This window comes from Thunnus albacares, chromosome 9 (genome assembly GCF_914725855.1).
Source record: "Thunnus albacares chromosome 9, fThuAlb1.1, whole genome shotgun sequence".
NCBI classification, from domain to species: domain Eukaryota; kingdom Metazoa; phylum Chordata; class Actinopteri; order Scombriformes; family Scombridae; genus Thunnus; species Thunnus albacares.
This window is the reverse complement of record NC_058114.1, coordinates 23988521-24009355: the sequence shown is the minus strand read 5'-3', so window position 1 is coordinate 24009355 and position 20835 is coordinate 23988521. Positions and strand designations below refer to the sequence as shown.

General features: G+C 39.1%; 2 protein-coding genes and 1 long non-coding RNA gene across 3 annotated transcripts; 2 read left to right on the top strand and 1 right to left on the bottom strand.

The window, feature by feature from the left end:
• Window positions 1-642: 642 nt before the first annotated feature.
• Window positions 643-2518, top strand: LOC122988365 (granzyme E-like). The gene is made up of 5 exons (XM_044360617.1): window positions 643-775; window positions 891-1050; window positions 1344-1479; window positions 1758-1985; window positions 2099-2518. The coding sequence occupies exons 1-5, from the start codon at window positions 718-720 to the stop codon at window positions 2261-2263; spliced, it is 747 nt and encodes a 248-aa protein (XP_044216552.1). The 5' UTR covers window positions 643-717; the 3' UTR covers window positions 2264-2518.
• A 9660-nt stretch (window positions 2519-12178) lies between these two features.
• On the bottom strand, window positions 12179-15251 carry LOC122988374. Its single transcript, XR_006404785.1, has 3 exons — window positions 15187-15251; window positions 14505-15125; window positions 12179-13379 (listed from the first exon to the last, which is right to left on the bottom strand). It is a non-coding gene; the product is annotated as an uncharacterized LOC122988374 (long non-coding RNA).
• Window positions 15252-15815: 564 nt separating this feature from the next.
• LOC122988372 (kallikrein-11-like) lies at window positions 15816-16548 on the top strand. Its single transcript, XM_044360624.1, has 2 exons — window positions 15816-16238; window positions 16343-16548. Exons 1-2 carry the CDS (start codon window positions 16011-16013, stop codon window positions 16505-16507), a joined length of 393 nt encoding a protein of 130 aa, XP_044216559.1. The 5' UTR covers window positions 15816-16010; the 3' UTR covers window positions 16508-16548.
• Window positions 16549-20835: the final 4287 nt, after the last annotated feature.

The window sequence follows — 20835 nt, the reverse complement described above, 5'->3', positions numbered from 1 at the left end:
AAGGAACAGGGGCATGAAGAGGACGCCAGTGGCTTATGTTCAGGAAAAAGGTCTAACAGTGGTTGGCACAGTAAAAGACTACAGAAATTTTACTTACTAACTGTTGCCTGTCTCACAATTCAGGCTTCAGGATTTGGTGGGGAATCATTTTATTTCAAAACCTTAAAGACTGATCAAAATATTACTTTACCGTAATGTGCAATAATTTAAATACAGTAATAAAAATGGAGTGTGTCAATTGATCTCTTATGAGTTTTTCCTTTCTTTTGGCAGCTAAAAGGTCTAATTTCATGTTACTATAAGTTTCACGAACAACACTTTCAAACCACTGCTTGTTTACGCACTGTCTTATGACATGATAACATTAGAATAATGTCTCCTTTGGGGCTGTGTGATCTCTAAGAGAGCCATGGCACTGAGCATGAAATGCTAATAGATCTTCAGTAAATCTGCAAGGCTGTGCGTGTCACATCAGAGACATCAATAAACCACACACAGCATATGTAATTTATCAAACACTGAATAAAGACTTTTGACTTGTTCCTTGAAAATCTAACCTTTGTGATAAGGGCCTCCTCCTCAAAACCACATTGTTTGCATATGCACACTACGCAAACGCTTCCTTCTTTCTCTAATACAGCACAGCATTTAAAGACTGAAATTGTCGGTGATGTGTGCCATTGCTCTTCAGTAGCTCAAGTGGACTGTGATCTCACCATGAATATCCAGTGTAAACTTGTTATACTGATACTTGCGCTGACTCTTGATGATCAAGGTAAGTTAAGCATAATTTTTATGGCATTTTATAATGTACATACAGGGTATTATAGTAGCATTATAGTAACATGTATATATATGTTTATATTCATTTATTTATTTTCCTCTCCTAGTTCATACAGGGAAAATTATTGGAGGTCATGAGGCTGTGGCACATAGCAGGCCTTACATGGCGCTTTTGGAGATGAAGACGCCAAGTGGTAAAACAAAACACTGTGGTGGCTTTCTTCTAAATGAGGATTTTGTGATGACTGCAGCCCACTGTCAAGCCAAGTAAGTTGAACAAACTTTATGTTTACCTACTGACACGGATGATTCTAGGAATTCTGGGTCCCCTGATAGAATTCCTCATCCCAAAAACCAAGACTCTTTTATTTGTCCCCACATGTATTAAGACTGCAGCAATACATGATATCTATGTAGTAAATATGCTCTGTGATGGCTTTGTGAATACAACATAAATTTAAGTCTCTTAATATTTTCATATTGTGAATGCAAATCCTACACAGAAAAAAAAAAAGTCTATTCTTAGATCATGTTTTGCATTTAATTTCATGTCATTTCAGGTCCTACACAGTCTTACTAGGAGTTCACATTTACGGACAACAAACTAATGGCATGCAGAAGATACCTGTGGACCAAGCATTTCCACGTAAAGACTACAATGCAACTGACTTGACAAATGACATAATGTTACTCAAGGTAAAACACAGATTAACGCCTTTAAAATTATTGCAATTAATAGCAAAAATTTTATTTTTGTTTATTTTTGGAATTTTAAATTTTTGTTTGTTATTATTTGCAAATGCTCTATTGAATGCATTTATCAAAAAGAGAACTTAAATAATGCATGCACATCCCTGAACAATAAATAATCAGATAATGTGTTAGTAACAGATAAAGTATTGGAGAAATCTGAATTGATATTTTACCTTCATACTTGTTTTGTTTTTTGTTTTTATTTCTCCCTGTTCCACAAGTTGAGCTCCAAGGCACATTTCAGCAACACTGTGAAACCCATTGGTCTCGCAGGTCAAGGTGACAGCTCTCTGCCAAAATCATGTATAGTCTCCGGCTGGGGCACAACAAGCAGCAACACGGGACATATGTCTCGTAGACTCATGGAAGCCAATGTAACACTAAGTGATGAAAAGCAGTGTGTTACCGAAAACTCATACTGCTCTCAGGGAGACATTGGACCGGGTGTGGTACGTACATTTATAACATTTATAACATAACATGGACAAACAAACGTTGGTCAACAATGATACTTAATTCACTGGTGTTGAGGAATCACTGCATCCTGTATATGTACTTCCAGGGAGACTCTGGTGGTCCACTGGTCTGTGAAGATGGAAAGGCATACGGGGTGGTGTCCTCCGCCTTCAGTCCACATGGAGGTGGCCCAAAAATGTACAATTATGCCAAGATTCCTGACTATAGATACTGGATCGATTCATTCATGAAATATAATGGAAAGCTCTAATACATGTTACATTCAATTGACCAAATCCAATTTGAATTTACAATAGACTACTTCATTTAAATTGTATAACACTGGAGAATTTCAAAATTGATATTTAAGTTGCTGTTATCACTGGCTGCATAGCAATGACACTGCCAAATATGCTTTGCACAGATTTAAAAATTCAAAATATACTTTACTTCAATGTTTCTAAATCATATCTGTTTCTAAATCAATGAAATTTTCTTTAGGCAAGTTGAAGCAAAACTCTGAAAATTTGGTCAGTTTATGTGACATGTTTTGGCTTTTTTAAGGCACAGCGGTTTTTCTGCTACAGAGGCTACAAAAATGTTTTGTCAATGAAATGTAGGATATTCCAGGCAAATTCCAGGTATTGCTACAGTTAAAACCAGACATTTAAGTGTACACTCAATGCTGTTTTAGAGACGTCATATCTATTGATATTTAAACATAGTATGTCCTGTCTCTTAAATACAATGTTGCATGTAAGAAATACATTAATGCTCTGTGCATCTTCTTTTAGACTAGATTAAATGAAAACAGACTCATTTTAGTTTGTTTTGTACTAAACAAACTTTTGCTTTCTCTGCATGTTCTCTCAGTTTTTCTGTGCACTTTGCTTATTGAGCATGAATTAAATCAACAAAAAAGACAACACTGCCTCCTTGTGATCTGACTGTTTCAGCATTAAATAAGACTACTTTGTTTTATTACTCCTCCAAATGTAGACATTTTTAATTAATTGTATACAACTAGGAAGCTCACTTATGTTAAATATCATTAACCTAATAGCTCACCAAACTATCATATCTGGGAAAATTTCAAAGTTGTATCTTAAGGAGGGACAGGAGTGATGCTGAAATGCAACTCAAATGTCTTTTGTTCGCTGTTTGACTTTGTCATTAATTTTCTGTTTTATTTAATTATTTATTACTCCACTTATTGAGCCACAGTATTCCTAGTTTTGCCCCTTACTGCAACAGAAACGATGGCTATTCAACCAGATGTAAGTCCATATCTCAGAAAATAAACCTGCTTCACATCTCAAATGCACCACTGCCTCAATACACTTTGATTATCATTACTATTTCCAAATGTGACATCAGATGAAAAGTCAAAGTGCATGGTTTCTTTAAATGGACATATTTCATTGAATAAAAAAGTTCGAGTTGCACTAATGTGGCTCACCACAGCTCTTTCACTTGATCAATGCATCTCAATAAGTCATCTTAAATGGACTTGCTCCTAAAACATTGTCATCCTAAAGGAGATGACAGAGCGGAAAGGAAAGAAAGTCTTTATCTAATTTGCAGTTAAAGGAGATACTATGGTTTTGCGCGAGCTGTCAGCACACACCCTTGTTGAGCCACACACAAAGCAAGCCATTATGTACTCTTATCAATGTCTGCTGATGTGTTGAATCCACTTTATGCAGTTCTCTTAAACCATCATTCAGGTGGAGATCAATGATTAGGAACCACTGCTTGTGTAGTCAGGGATGGCTTTGGGAGTAAATTTATCTTCATCATATGGTGAAATTGTGGACCCAAGTATGCCTGATGTATCAATGAAAGGCTTGTGGTAGTCTGCACATAGGCTTAACTGCTTCAGGTGTGCAACACTCCCCTCAGCCTGTGGCCTCCACCTCTAGGCCCTCAACAATGAAAATGGTAAGGCTTTTTTAATTTCTAGTAGTCTTGTGTCCATCTTATAAAGTGAGCCTTACCAAGAATGCACCACCCTAAGTGAATCATGAACACAGTACAACATCAACATGACTGAAAAGTCTATCCCAGTCATCTCTGTTGCTTGATGAACACCTCAGTGTCCTATCAACTAAAACTATTTTTACAGGTTTGAGCAGACAATGTGAAGTCCCTCTATAAACGGAACCTGGAGCTGGACATTAACAGTTGGAGATTAAAAAGATCAAACTAGAAATTGAGCAACTGGAGTATGAGAAGCAGGTATTGCAGTAAATGGTACTTTCCTTTTTTTTGTTTAAGCATGATTGACATTGTATACTTAGTAGTTAAACATGCAATAGAATTAACTGTGTATATTTGCCATAACTTGCTCAAATCGCTGACCCGGTGATGACCGAGCGAGGCCATCTAGCATCCAGACTTGTGAACATTAATTGGTGGTCACAAGTCATCTGCAACTGCATTTTAGGTTAATTTCACAATGAAAACACTGAGACAAAGATACCAGTGAAGGCTTTTTAAAGGGAACCCATTGTGCTTTTCAATGGTGACAAAGTACTATAACAAACTTTGTGCTGTATGTGAACATTTCTGACAAATATGCAAAGTCTATTGTGCAGCACTATTACACAGCTTTAGTGCAGCTGCATATTCGTCTTCATAAGTTGTAATATTAGCACCATATCCCTGTTCTGAAATTATATTGTAAAGCTATTTCTTTGTTTGTGTTAGTGTTATCACAGAGAAACTCAGCAGCTGACGTCAGGCTGTAGTTATAACGTCGTTCCTGTGGTTGCTTCCTCCTCCACTGTAGGGGACACTGTGTGCGATAGTCACTGGTGTGCTACAACCTGATATTCCTGGCCTCTGTCAGAAGGCTTGGGCAACTCATTCGATGAAGAAGCTTCCACAGATTGTGTTCATTCTCACTGCCAGAATACCTTACTGAAGGGTTGTTTGTGGAATATCATCAACATGTGCAATGTGTGGTATATCTGAAATAAACAATGGAAAAAATATAATGAATGATAATCTCCAGGAAACTGCTTCCCCTTTTGTACATGAGGGCACAGAATACATATGCTGGATGATCCAAAATGAAGCAATAATGCCCTCTAGTGGCCAAACACACTAGGATGACTTGTACCAGTTGAACCATCCACTACACAATCAATGGTAATAAATGGTGTTAAATGCCATATTATTATTTTTATCATTATTATATATAAATAAGTAGATAATAAGTAGTAGATGTAAGTAGTATCACAATGTTCTGGCTAGTATGACACATAGAGCAGTAACGATAACATAAATTAACATATCAATAAGAATGAACTAAAGGCTTATAACAATATAGGGTAGCCAGATGCTTCTTCAACCTTGTGTACGCAAAGCTACGAGATATGGACGTTGCCACATGTACAACAGATTAAACATATTTATCAACATAACACATGAATTATTTCCTTGATTAGTCTGTACAAATGCTGAATACTGCCTTGTATCCTCCTGAACTAGCACAAACCCATGAAGCTACATATCATAGCATCATCCACCTGCTCTTGCTAACATTACCCTCTTTCAATCACAGAGTGTCACAGAGAAGAATGCAGCTTACATGCTCATAAACGCACACACATGTCCACAAACAAAGTGAACAGTAAGCCCATAAATGAAGGAAAGAACTCAGTACACAACTGGACTGAACATGTGCGGGTGTTTTCTTTGCGGATCTAGTCCGTATTCCCCGCCCCCTATTGTCTGTGATGTCACGGGTGAGCCCAAGTTGTAGCAGCAACAGGGGGTTTTGTACATCCACACTCTGTTGTCTCTGATTCCACAGTGCGATATTCAGCCTTGTATCATGAAACAAGTTTTCTTCCAAATATGCTGATATTTTTAAGTATTTAGTAGAATGATATTTTAGTGTCTGCTTTTTTTTTTTTTTGCTAGATGGAGTGTTTTGGGAGACCCACCTTTGAGAGGGGAACTCTGGGTGCAGGCAACATGGAAGGAGGTTAAACATTATTCATTTCCATATACTACCCATACTGTAAGGATACAATGCTTGTTGAAAATCAGCAAAGTTTCCCTAAAATACATCCATGGACTACACTCTAGCACAGGGGTGTCCAAACTACGGCCCGCGGGCCAACTACGGCCCGCCATCCATTTTTAATTGGCCTGTATCAAAGTCTAAAAATATAATGGACTACGGCCCACACATAATATTTGTGCTTAACTGTGTTGTACTTCTTAGTTAAAACACTAGGTGGAGCTACTGTCTTAAACAAGGCAGCGTCTCTTCAAAGCAAGCAATCAAAGAAAAAAAATGCTGAGGGTCACCAGAAATGGCGGACCCGAAGAGACGCAAGATTGCTAACGAGTGCAGAAAATTTCAGACTCGGTGGAAAAATGAATATTTTTTCGTAGAAAACAAGGGGAAGTGTGTTTGTTTGATTTGTAATGAGAGTGTTGCCGTGATGAAAGAGTACAATGTACGAAGGCATTATGAAACGAAACATCAGACCTTCACGTCCTACACTGGCGCTGAGTGGGAAGAGCTAGCCTGCTAACGCAGCAACAGTTTTTTTTCCGTGCTAACAAAGCTCAAGAAAATGCAACAATAGCCAGTTATGAAGTAGCTCAACTCATTGGCCTACACGGGAAACCTTTCTCAGACGGTGATTTCATCTAACAGTGCCTCACTAAAGTCGTGGGAATAATGTGCCCGAAGAAAATGCAGGATTTCAACAATGTCAGCATGCCCAGAAATACAGTGAAGACTTGTCAAACAACTTAAAACAGCAAGTGTCACATAAAGCTTGTGCTTTCGATTTTTATTTGATTGCGTGTGATGAGAGCGCAGATGCCACGGACACTGCACAGCTGTTCATTTTTTTGCGGGGAGTGGATGATACTTTTTGCATTACGGAGGAACTGCTTGATCTTCGGAGTCTAAAGAGGACAACAACTGGGAAGGACATTTTTGAAGCTGTCTCAGATGCAATTGACCAGGCTGGACTTTAATGGGACAAGCTGTGTGGAATTACAACGGATGGGGCTCCAGCGATGACAGGCGAGCGCAAAGGAATGGCATCTTTAGTATGCGCCAAGGTGCGGGAGAGCGGAGGTGAGGCTGTCAAAATGCACTGCATCATCCACCAAGAAGCCCTCTGTGCCAAAACAGTACAGCTTGGCGACGTGATGAACACAGTTGTGAAAACTGTCAACATAATTCGGGCACGAGGGCTTTACCACAGAGAATTTCAAGCATTACTCTCTGATGTCGATGCTGAATACGGGGACCTACTCTACCAGTCTGAAGTGTATTGGCTCAGTCGCGGCTCCGTGCTGCAGTGGTTTTATTCCCTGAGATCAAATATCGGCAAGTTTTTGAAAGAAAAGGGCAGACCTCTGCATGAGCTCAGTGACCCTTTATGGTTGGCAGACCTGGCTTTTTTAGTTGATCTCACTGATCATCTCAACACCCTGAACAAGAGACTACAAGGCAAAGAGCAGCTGGTACCACAGCTGTATGCACACATGAAAGCATTCCGTGCGAAGCTCCGTCTCTCCGAGTCACAACTGCGCAACTTTAATGTAGCGCACTTCCCAACACTGACTGAAATCAAATGCGCATTTCCAAATGCTAAGCTCTCTGCTAAAATGGGAGAATATGTGTCTGTGATCACATCTCTCATTACAGAAGTCACTCAGCGCTTTCAAGATTTTTCTGTCATTGAGAAGGAAATCACACTGTTTGTGGCTCCGTTTTCAGTGGATGCAGAAGAAGTGGAGGAGAGTCTGCAATTAGAACTGATCGAAATGCAGTGTGATGATTCTCTGAAGAATCAACATCAGCTTCTCTCCCTACCTGACTTCTACCGGAGCTTGGAAAAGGCCAAGTTTCCTCTGATAAGACGCCACGCAAAACAAATGATGAGTCTGTTCGGCTCAACATACATCTGTGAGCAGACATTCTCGCTGTTAACGCTGAACGCAGATAGAGAACCAGAATGACCGACAGCCTTCTCGGTGACATCCTTCACATCTCAACCACCAAACTTACTCCTGACGTGCCAGCTCTCCTTCAGACCAAAGCGCAGCATCACCGCTCCCACTGAGCGCAACATTCTTCCCATTACAGGTGAGTCGAAAATATACACACAGTTTTCATGTGTTAATAAGCCCAATTACTTAATAAATTCAGTCAATTAAAGTTGATGATAATTTTTTAACAAACGTTAGTTGATGTTTTAACAAGCCCAATAATTTATTTGTGTAATAAGCTTGAAATATCCACATCCTCCATTTCTCTTCTTGTCTCTCCCTTCATACAGGACAAGGGGGATCAGCACCCTAAGAAACAATCTGAGGCTGTCACTGAGAGAATGACCTGCCAACCTTTTTATAAAAAATAAAATGAAAATCTACTAATGGAGAGCTGTGATGGAGGCTTTTTTTCTTCAAACATGTTCAGTTATCAAACGTAATTTACCTGCATTAGTGCATTAGAAGTGAGGCAGTATACCTCACGTCTAGTGAGTGGCCCAGTCCTTTGTATATTTTTCTGTATGTGGCCCTCAGGAAAAAAAAAGTTTGGACACCCCTGCTCTAGCAACTCCAGCCAAATTTGCATTTGAGTTTCCTTTGCAAACACCTGTTGGTTATTTCTCATACTCAAATACTTTCTCTTTTAAAATTAAAGCATACTGTTTGAAAATACAAACACTTACAGCATAAATATAACCACCGTGTTGCTTGTCTGTGTAGGTTTTTCTATATAAGCATTCAAACCATCCAAGGGTTATGTTAGAATGAATAAAATTTCATTAATTACAACAAGGGTAATAACATAGATAACAATTTTATTTAGAATACTGTACTATAACGCTAAGGCTAAGTAGTTCTACCCTGCAATACCAAATAATGCTCTTTATCTCCATCCCTTGAATCATCAGTACAAACCTGAAAACAAATTAATGAATAGGCAATACAACAATATTTTAGAAAAAACAGACAAGATAGAAACAAATCCTTTCCTCGTCACAACTGATTTTATTACTATAAAGCAGGGCTTTTCAACTTCAATAGCAAATGGACCAAATAGGAAAATCACTGGGGGTCTGCGGGCCACACATAATACTTTGTCAATTAATGGTTACAAATAACTTACAGTATAATGTTAATAGATATATAACTACGTAGAATAAACTAGTCACGTGCATCCCTTTTCTTTCACTTTAATTGTATCATTACAATCAATTCCAGACAGCAGCCAGTCTATACAAAAAGTAGGAAAGCTATGGTTACAAAGCTTGAAACAGAAGTGCAAAGAGTAACAATTTAAAAACCAAGGAGACATGAGGTGTTTTTCTGACAGGTCCATATCCACAAATGTAGAAAACAAGATGAATATAGTAAAACAGTATCTATCAGGCTAACAGTAAGTAGGCCTGTTTATAACATCCTCAACAACACTTCCAAGCATACATAAGGAGCTTTTAAAACAGGTCCATATCCTTAAATGCTAAATGCAAGATGAACATAGTAAAACAGTAGCCATCAGACTAATAATAAATGGGCCTGTTCATGGTACTATCAAAAACAATTCCAAGCAGACATATGGTGCTTATAGCAGGTCCATATCCATATTTGTTAAGGGTGAAAACAGTTGAACAGTATCAAGACTAACAATAAGTAGGCCTGTTTGAATCATCATAAAACAGATCTGTAGTCTTTGCATTTTCACTAAGATGGCATTAAATGCCTCAATCAGGTGATTTACTACTACAGAACTACCATACAAATCAGACTTCTGTCATTTTGAGCCTGTTTGAGTCAATGAGAGAAATTACACTGCCTTGATTTCGCTATTTCAACAGTTTGGCTCATAAGTAGTAAGGGCAATCCTGAGACACTCATGCAACTTCTCATTGGTCATGGAACAACGTGCCCTTGTTTTGATGGCATTCATACGAGAAAACTAGACTCACAAGTGTAAGTGGATCCAAACATTGTTAGTATTAGCAAGGCCACTTTCCTTATTGTGGGGTACTGATATTGGCTAACATGCTTAGACCAAAAGTCCACTGCACCCTCAGACTGCAAGTGCTGTTTTAAAGCAAAGGAGGACTGCACATCAACCAATTCCATTTGAAAGATGTTCTCATCAATACAAGACATTACCTCTTTTGCTTTTACACAGAAGTCTGCCTCTGGTTTGATGGAAAATGGGTCACGAGTGTGGTGGAAATCTGAAAAATGAAAAGCTGACAATGACCAAGTTGTCTTAATGTCTTTTAATGAGAACCTTGCAAGGGATCAGTGTACAGTCACAACAAAGTGTAATTGCAGACTGATAATCAAATACAAAGTGTAAAACCACTAATGAGCATACGACCAGATATCTGTGTTTATTCCAAAACATCCATCCACAACAACCATCTTTGAACCATCTTTTCTCAAACTCTGCATCTCCCCCTTCATGTATGTGTGCAGTGCAGTGTAGGTCTTGTGGTTGTATGTAGTCTGTGTCTATGTTGAATGTGAGTGTGCATGAACTCTCAACATCAGCAGTGTTTACGGAAGTCACAGCTGATGTGCAGAGCTTGCGTTCATACACATAAAGCAGTGTGTCAGGGCTGTATTTCACAAATACGTGAGTGTCAGGGAACTCAAGTTCACTTGTTCGTTTGATGTTGAAACAAGACAAATACCCAAGAAACACATTACATCTCTTCCCATTAGATTGATTGGACAACAGTTTGACAACAATAATGAATGCTTAAATTTGCCTGTAACATCATCAGTGCATGATAATGGAGATCTGTATTTTTCCAGAACTGTGTCACCTGACACCCCTACAGACTTCATGTATCTTCCGCTCATCTTTGGAGGTGTTAAAAAAGTGTCAGCTCTAATAACAGATTGTGTTGCACCAGAATCAACAAGAAATGTTGCATGCTTACCATGTACAAGAAGCGTGTGTGTCGGCATGCCTGCGTAAGCATCAGTTGAGTATTTAGCATATGTGCCTACATGCTGTGTGTTTGCTGTTTCCTGCTTCTTCTCTAACTGAGCTATGGCATCATCAATCAGTGTGTGCATGGTGCAATCACCTGTCTGATGTGTAGGTTGTCTCTCATCGTGCGTCAGTGTGGTCAAAGTTAAAGGTGCTGATTCCTCCCCCTCCTGAGCTGCCGCCCCGAGTCAATCGGCCTTGTGCTTGAAAGTTGGATTTTTCTTTAGGCAGTCTTTGGCCCAGTGTCCTCTCTCACCACAATGAAAACAAGAATCTGGATCAGTTGTGTGTCATCCTCTACAGCCACCTCTAAGTCCGCCTCTGCCACGGCTGTGTCTGCGCCCTCTGGCATGTCCTTGGAACATAGTCAATGCAGCAATGTGCAGATCTTTCTCTTTCTTTTCTCCTTTCCTCACTTGGCTTTCTTTGAGGATTTTCTCAGCGTGCACAGCATGTGCTTCAATGAGGCTTAATTTGCGTTTAGTCCCAGGTGATGAATATACGTTTCACTATGTAGGAAATATCAGGTTCCAGTCCATTCAGGAAGCTGTTTCTCAAATGTACTTCCCATGCTGTAATAGCATTATCATTCAGGTCAGCTGTAGGTGTCAGCCCGCTGTGTGTGTTGTGAACTTCTGTCAGACGAGTGAGATAGTTGTGAACACTCTCATCATCTTCTTGTTTACATGAGGAGATTTTGCTCATGTCCAATCTCACAGTGAATGCTGCTTTGATGTGCTCACAGAGATCTGTGATGTGTACTCTATAGGCTGCGTTGTCATTATGCACCCAGTCGGGGTTAGCCAGTGTCATATCGTTCTCTGGATATCCTGCTGAGATCTTTGCCCTATTATTGCCCATCTTTACCATCAGGAGCCATCTCAGTTCAGAGGTTGTTGGGTGAAACTCTCTGCAAAACAGAATCAGTTCAGCTGCAAATTTCACACCACCTCCATTTGATGGTGATGAAAGGTGCACCTTCTACCTCCATCCTGGGGAGATTCAGGATCCGGTCCACGTTTCCCTCTGTGTCAGGTCCCACTGGAGATGGGGGGTGATGAATGAAAGCACAGGGACGATGGTTGGATTTTGAGATCTTTTGAATACCAGACCAGACCTGGTATGAGAAGGGGAGGCAGCTTTGTCCTGTTGATTTGTTGTTGCTGTGGCCTCATCCGTAAGCCAGATGTATCAGGGTAGATGAGGGGAACATGAGATGGGGGAAGGTTAGAGTTATATGGTGGTGTAGCTCTTGGCCGTGGATCAGGCGTCTGATGAGCTTGGGCTGCTGGTTCATCTTGTTGTTGTGGCGGGTTGAGGCGTCTCCTGGGCAGCACCCAGTTGAATTCAGAATCCTGCATTTTGACACACTGAGACACAGATGAGATTTTATCTGTCCCTGCCTGTGTTTTTCTGTCCCTCTTTTGTGCTTCTTTCATCCATAAACTAAAAGCTTTCCAATCTGCTATGAACTTCCTCTTGCCTTTTTATCCTCAGTCTTTTTTTCCTTCTCCTGCCGTCTTTCCTTCAGCTGATTTAGCTGTCTGATACTGAAACTTTCTGTGCTCAGAAAGCCACATTCAGTAATCCAGATTATTATTTGTTTCACAGATGAATCACCATAGTTCACTCTCATGTAGTTTATATTTGGAGCGGACAGGTTCACATTATCATATTTGTACTTTGTATGATTTTTATTGTTAACGCTACCCATTTTGGCAGATTAAAAGAAAAGAAATGTAGTAAGAGATTTGAGTTATGTGTTCAACTAATCTCCAAAGTACACCCGTTAAGAATATCAGAAAACTAATCAATGTTAGTATACCCAAAATAATGTGACCAATTTCAGTATGGTGTCTTATTACTGTCAAATTCTCAATTTTTTTTTTTTATCAAAACAGGGTGATCAGAACAGAGAAATTATCTACGTTTCCTATGTGCGTTTTCTGAGTCTTACCTCACACATTATTATAAGTATTACCAAGTAATAATTCTTCCACACACTATTGTGATTACAGTAAACTCTCTTTGAGGTGGACTCGTCAGTGCACCTCCAGGTTTCTATTAAACCTTGGTTAAAAAAACTGTTGGTTTCCTGATTGGTAGATCAAAATCTCTTTCTTATTTCACCATTAATATTTTCAACCTTTTTAGTACCCCTTTTTTTCTCTCTGAGTCAATTTCCAGATTCTCACCAGTTCAGGATCATTGGTTTTAGCGCTGAGTGAGTCCGGCCTCGGGTTTTAGGCCCTCCGTCTCACCCGTCCTTGTGGCGAGGTTGAGGCTGAAGATTTGGCTTCAGGATGATCGGCCCCCTTCGACTCCGAGTCCAGACACCCTCAGTCGAGCAATCCCACTTCTGACACCAGTTTGTGGTAGAAATCTGGAAAAAAAATCTGACAATGACCAAGTTGTCTTTTTGTCTTTTAATGAGAACCTTGCAAGGGATCAGTGTACAGTCACAGCAAAGTGTAATTGCAGACTGATAATCAAATACAAAGTGTACATACTCTTTATAGACAAGGAGTGTGGGAAACAGTATCAGGATGTGTGAGGGGTACAGTGCCGGATGTCATCAAAGCTGTCTCAAAAGGGACTGATAAAAACCAATAATGAGCATACGACCAGATGGTTACATGTTCAAGGTTATAGGTTAAGGTTAAATGTGAGTTTATCCAAAGTGCAAAGTCTGAAATGTGGTGCAGAGGATACAAAGTGTGTTTTTTCCATTACACAAGCAAACTGCAATACCTCAATGGGAATGCTGAAGCCTTGGAATCTCTCAGTAAAGTTCTCAGTCAATTTTGTCATGAAGTCTGTCATGACGGGTGTTATGTGTGCCCCAGGTGCTATGCTCATGAATGCACGGAGTTCTGGGAAGTGCAGCACTTTTGTTACCATTAGGTCTGTTGTGAAAATCGTTAGCTTTTTCTTGAAGGCACAAAGCCTCTCAACCAAATCAGCAATAGATTTTTCCCACTCCTGCACTTCCAAATTCAAAGTGTTCAAGTGTCCAAAAATGTCACACAGAAAGTGGACTTCTGCCATAAACTGTTCATCCAACATGCACTCCATGAGGTTTGTTGCCCGTTTGTGTTTACACATGCAAAGGAAAGACACAATCTCCTGGCTGAGTTGACAGAAACAGTCCAGAAACTTTCCTTTGCTGAGCCATCTGAGGTCGTTATGGACAAATAAGTCAGTGTGTTCTGCAGAGGTGTCAGCAAGTAGCTGACGGAAGAGGCGATGTTGCAGGCTGGAGGTTGATCGAATAAAATTCCCAATGTTCATAACAGTGTCCATAGTGTTTTTCAGACCACCACCGAGCGTTGCACACAGCAAAGACTGATGAACTGCATATGTGGGGCTATGGCTGATAGCCTCGCCACCAGCCCTTGCACTCTACCAATCATAGTTGGAGTGCCATCATTAACCAACAGGCAAACTTTTTGTAAATCCAGTTCACGCTCATTAAAAAATGAGACAATCTTTTGAAAAATCACCTCACCTGTAGTGTGTCCCTCCAATGGAATAAGTCCCAGAGGTTCTTCCCAAAAGCACACTCCGTCGAAAAACCTGACATAGATGCATAGCTGGGCCATGTCGGTACGATCAGTTGATTCGTCGACAGCGATAGACATCACCTCTGCTTTTTGAAGGTTTTCCAAAAGCTTTCTTGAGACATCCTTTGCAAGTAGTTCCACTCTGCGAAGAATGATGTGTCCGAGAGAGGTACTTTTTTAATGGTTGAAGTGACGCTTTCCTTAACTATTTCATCAACAACCATTTCATCAATGACAGCAAGCATGCAATCTCTAACGGTTTCCACCTCGGTAAAAGGCCTCTTCTCTCTGGTTAGTGTCCAGGCTACATGCAGGGATACTATCATGGCTCTCTCTTGTTCCGTGCAAAAGCGACCAAGGGCCACTTGACTCCATTGAAAAGATGCTGGCAGTCCCTGTACTTTCCTTCTCCGTTCCTCCAAGCCCTCTGCAAAACTGGCAGAAAACGAGCCATGATTTGACTTGTAAAGCCTCTTCACGTTATATTCTTTCATCACAGCAATGCATTTGTTTCACAATAAACACACCGGTTTATTACTTGTTGCAGTTGGCAAAGTGAATAAATACTTCTCAGTCCATTCGCTTTAGAATTGGCAATTTTCACAACCAACTTTAAGTCTCTCCAACTTCGACCGGGACATTTTGAAGCTTGCTGTTAGGTAAAGTGAGTTTCTCTGTGGCCCGCCCGGGCCTGCCAGCCCAGAGCACAACTTGACCCAGTGAGCAAATGGCAGGTGTGGAGCGGGTGTGATACTTCTTCTTTTTTCCGTTTTATGGCTGTTTTATCGTTTTTATGGCAACCAGCGTTGAGGCGCATTACTGCCACTTACTATGTTGGAGTGTGAACCACAGCTATCTGTCCCCTTAAACAAATACAAAAAAATAAAAATAAATTTTACCATGCTAGCCTGATTTGCAGGCAGCCTCTTGCAGGCCATAGAAAAATTCAAAAGGGCTGTATCCGGCCCACGGGCCACTAGTTGAACAGGCCTGCTGTAAAGGGACAGGGGCATGAAGAAGACGCCAGTGGCTTACTTTCAGGAAAAAGGTCTAACAGTGGTTGGCACAGTAAAAGACTACAGAAATTTTACCTACAAACTGCATTTCCACATAAGGACTACGATGCAACTGACTTGACAAATGACATAATGTTACTCAAGGTAAAACATAAAATATTGCCTTCAAAATTCTTGCAGTTAATGGCAAAAAAATTATTTTTGATATTTTTGGAATTTCAAATGTTTGTGATTATTTTCAAATGCTTAATTGAACGCATTTTATACTTTAAAAAAGGAATTAAATAATGCATGCCTACTCCTGAACAATAAATAATCAGATAATGTGTTAGTAACAGATAAATGTGAGTATTGGAGAAATCTGAATTGATTTTTACCTTGTTACTTTTGTTTGTTTGTTTGTTTGTTTGTTTTTATTTCTCCCTGTTCCACAACATGAGCTCCAAGGCACATTTCAGCAGCACTGTGAAACCCATTGGTCTCGCAGGTCAAGGTGACGGCTCTCTGCCAAAATCATGTATAGTCTCCGGCTGGGGCACAACAAGCCGCAACACAGGACGTATGTCTCATAGACTCATGGAAGCCAATGTAACACTAAGTGATGAAGAGCAGTGTGTTATCGAAAACTTATGCTGCTCTCAGGGAGACATTGGACCGGGTGTGGTACGTACATTTATAACATGACATGGACAAACAAACGTTGGTCAACAATGATACTTAATTCACTGGTGTTGAGGAATCACTTCCTCCTGTATATGTACTTCCAGGGAGACTCTGGTGGTCCACTGGTCTATGAAGATGGAAAGGCATACGGGGTATTGCCCTACACCTCCAGTCCACATGGAGGTGGCCCAAAAATGTACAATTATGCCAAGATTCCTGACTATAGATACTGGATCGATTCATTCATGAAATATAATGGAAAGCTCTAATACATGTTACATTCAATTGACCAAATCCAATTTGAATTTACGGTAGACTACTTCATTTAAATTGTATAACACTGGAGAATTTCAAAATTGATAATTAAGTTGCTGTTATCACTGGCTCCATAGCAATGACACTGCTAAATATGCTTTGCACAGATTTAAAAATTCAAAATATACTTTACTTCAATGTTTCTAAATCATATCAATGAAATTTTCTTTAGGCAAGTTGAATCAAAACATTGTAAGAAGATAAATATGATTTGGTCAGTTTATGTGACATGTTTTGGCTTTTGCAAAAATGTTTTGTCAATGAAATGTAGGATATTCCAGGCAAATTCCAGGTATTGCTACAGTTAAAACCAGACATTTAAGTGTTCACTCAATGCTGTTTTAGAGACGTCATATCTATTGATATTTAAACATAGTATGTCCTGTCTCTTAAATACAATGTTGCATGTAAGAAATACATTAATGCTCTGTGCATCTTCTTTTAGACTAGATTAAATGAAAACAGAATCATTTTAGTTTGTTTTCTACCAAATAAACTTTTGCTCTCTCTGCATGTTCTCTCAGAATCTCTGTATGCTTTGCTTTTTGAGCATGAATTAAATTAACAAAAAAGACAACACTGCCTCCTTGTGAACAAAGTGTATTTTTGAAGTCTGAGCTGACACTCTTCTTATCATGAAGTTTGAACCCAATCAAGTCTCTGCCTGTTCTTGAAAAGACCCTGTAATTGCATTTTTAACAGTATCTGATGATGATGATTTTGAGACTGGTTCAGCATTAAATAAGGCCACTTTGCTTTATTATTCCTCCAAATGTAGACATTTTTAATTAATTGTGTACAACTAGGCAGCTCACTTATGTCAAATATCATTGGATATCCTTATAGCTCACCAAACTATCACATCTGGGGAAATTTCAAAGTTGTAGCTTATGGAGGGACAGGAGTGATGCTGAAATGCAACTGCAATGTCTTTTGTTAGCTGTTTAACTTTGTCATTCATTTTCTATTTACAGATGAAAAGTCAGAGTGAATGGTTTCTTTAAATGGACATTGAATAAAAAAGCTGGAGTCGCACTGATGTGGCTCAACACAACTCTTTCACTTGATCAATGCATTCTGAGAAGCCATCTTCAATAGCCTCGTTCTGAAACACTGTCATCCGACTGTATTGCTATGGTGCTCAAGAATGTAAATTTTTATAGGCTATTTACTAACAATGACTATTTTCTCTATCATTTAACAAATGGTCACTGAATTCTCATCAGAAGGTGGCAGTAGACTGTGCACCTGTGTTATATTCCAGATTGGCTGAAGTTGCCACCTCATTGCTGTTAACTTTCTCCACTTGAAGTTTAGCTCTTTTTCTCCTAGTTGGGCCTTTGCAGAGTTTTAAAGTAAAGGTTTTTTTACTCTCAGAACAGACCCACAGTTCACGTTTGGATAGCAAACCATCAAATAGGAACCACTGCTCGATACCCAAAAATCCACTATTAAGCCAAGATTCCTGAGCACAGACGCTGGATCGATTCAATCATCAGCAATCAAGGAAAGTGTATAAAAGTAATTTGTTGGAGACAGTGTTGTTAATGCAGTTAAATGACTAATCCACAGCATTTTAATTTAAATGTGTTTACTTCAGTTTCTTTGCATAACATTGGAGAACTTGAAAACTGATTATTGAGATGCAAATATCATGACTAATTCCATAAAGCAAAATTTGGACTTTTGACTTACCTTATATATTTTATTGACATACTTCATTTTGGTGCTTCCAAATGATATCAATGGCTAAATTGAAATGCATATTTGGCAGAAAAGACTAAAAGTATGTGAATGTGATTTGGGTAATTTAAGAGAGTGACATGTTTTGGCTTTTTATGGTCCATCTGTTTACCTGTTATTCGAATTACAATTAAATGTCATTTTATAACTGCTCAAACTATATCTTCAGGGGAAATTTCAAAGTTGTCCTTAAGGAGGAACAGGAGTGATGCTGAAATGTCTTGTGATAGTTTACATTAATTTTATGTACATCCATGAGGTATATGAACAAAAATGTGAACAAAAATGGGTATGGACATTAATAAGGCATTTCATTTAAAACATGCACGTTAAGCATGCTTAAAGTTGTTTAAATTTTACACACCATATCATCCATATACTAAAAAATGATGAAAGCACATGTGCTCTTAAAGTACATGACATTCAGCCACTAGATGTCCCACTATAGCACCAACATCTCAGACCAAAACAAACGTGTTTCGTTTACTCAATAAAGTTGAAAAAAAAAAAAAGAAAGCTGAAACTCAGATCAAATTGTCAAACTAGGCAGCGCTGATCAAATATGGATCAAAACCTTATGACTGCATTGCCTATTTCTCACCTCAAATGTTTTCAGAAACATATTTTAGTGTACTGTTTAGCTGTAATTTGAGAGAGTTTGTGACACGGCCGCCTTCTTGGAAATGGACATGCAGGACACGAAGGGACTCAAATGCACTAACATGCAAATGCGGCCAGTGTGGCCACCAAGAACAGATGCTCGGATAACAACACACACAGAAGGAGTGTGACTTCAGTCACTGCTCAGGTTGCATTACTCGGCTACATCCTTACATAGCACATAGTTGTTTGCTGACATCCAGTGAGGCTCAATGTCATTTATTGCACCTTTAAATAATACAAATTAAATATGACTCTATATACAGTAAGAGGAATAAATTAGTTTTACTGTCAGAGTTCTTGTGCTGAGGACATTTTAAGAACAGAATGTGTCTGCTTTTGGCCATTAGTGACATTAGTCGTCTGTGCCAATGTTATGTTAAAAAATTGACAAGTTTATTAAAGAAAATAGGACTTTTCTATGTCTGATGTCTTTTCACTTTGCAAGTGCCTCAACATGTAGTTCTTCTATCAGATGCTGGCTCTACAGCTTTAATACACTGCTTTCATGTGGTTTCTCAACTACGTGCTTGATTTTGATGCTGGTGCAGCGACAAGCGGAATGATATTTTGTTATTTTCCAAACACTGAAGTTTGCTTGGCCTGTTTGTGTGGTATCAGGGGCAGGATGCATGACACACTGGTGAGGTTCATTTAAATGAGACAATACAATGCAAGTTGTGGGTATTATGGTGGAAATTGGGTCTTTGACACTGAAAATATACACAATCTCACTTCAGTGGCATCTTACTTGAGGCAAATGCGCAGCAATAATGGAATTATAATTAACATGTTAATAAACAATTTGAATTAGCTTAACACTTACCATTCAGTGGATGTGATTCAGCATCAAAAAATAATGTTTAATTTGGTTAAATCAGTCTGCATTGATCTATAAATTAATATGAGTGATTCTTACAATATTGGTTGTCCAGAGCTGCATAATAACTTTCTGTATGAAAAGCATCTCTTTCAGTTCATTAAATCCCTGCAGCCATCTGAAAGCAGCAGGACTGCTACTGTTTCCAAATGTCACTTTGGAGAACACTGGAGCTCCACACTAAGTCAAACAGAAATTAAATTTGTCTAATACAGCAGACATATCGACTCTTTAAATAACCTGTCCTGTGTTCTCCTTTGAGAGAAAAAAAAAGAAATGTAGATTCTAAAGTCTTTGATTTCATGATGGCATCTCCTAGATTTACTTTAATTCCATGAAACTCGGTTTTGCTATAGCTAGACTCCTTATTTCAATGCAGGAAATCAAATCTTGCATAAAGCAACAACATGGCGTTCAATCATAGGCAGAGCAGACGGTCACACTGAGCCAGACAGCTACGTAACACTAGAGCCACAGACTCTGAACAACAACCCACAGTAGTTTTCCTGCTAAAGTCTCCTTTTTTTAATCTAACTTTAACAAACAAAATAACTTAAACAGTGAGGAGTTGTACTTATGTGTCTTACCACACTTTGCCAACATCTAAGGCAATACTATCTGGCCTAAATACATACACCTTTTGTCTTCTATATATTCATACATTTCACTCCAAATATAATAAGGTCAGGCGCTACATATCTTGGAATAACCTGCATATTGCCCAAGGAATCCTCCATGTCTTACTGACTTTCCTGAGTGTGAGTGAGGAACATTAGGGTCACAGTGGAACACTTCGTGCAGTGCTGAATGTCTTTCCTTTCTCAGCACTGGAAGGCCGAGGGTCCAGTGATTGTCCAATTAAGTACTTCCATTAGAAACTCAAAAGGAATGGTATCTAGTGATTCTAGACACAGTATATATATCACTGAATGTTCTTAATAAGTTCTTAATGATGACAGATAATCAAGGTACCATATTCTGCTGTCACACAACTAGGGC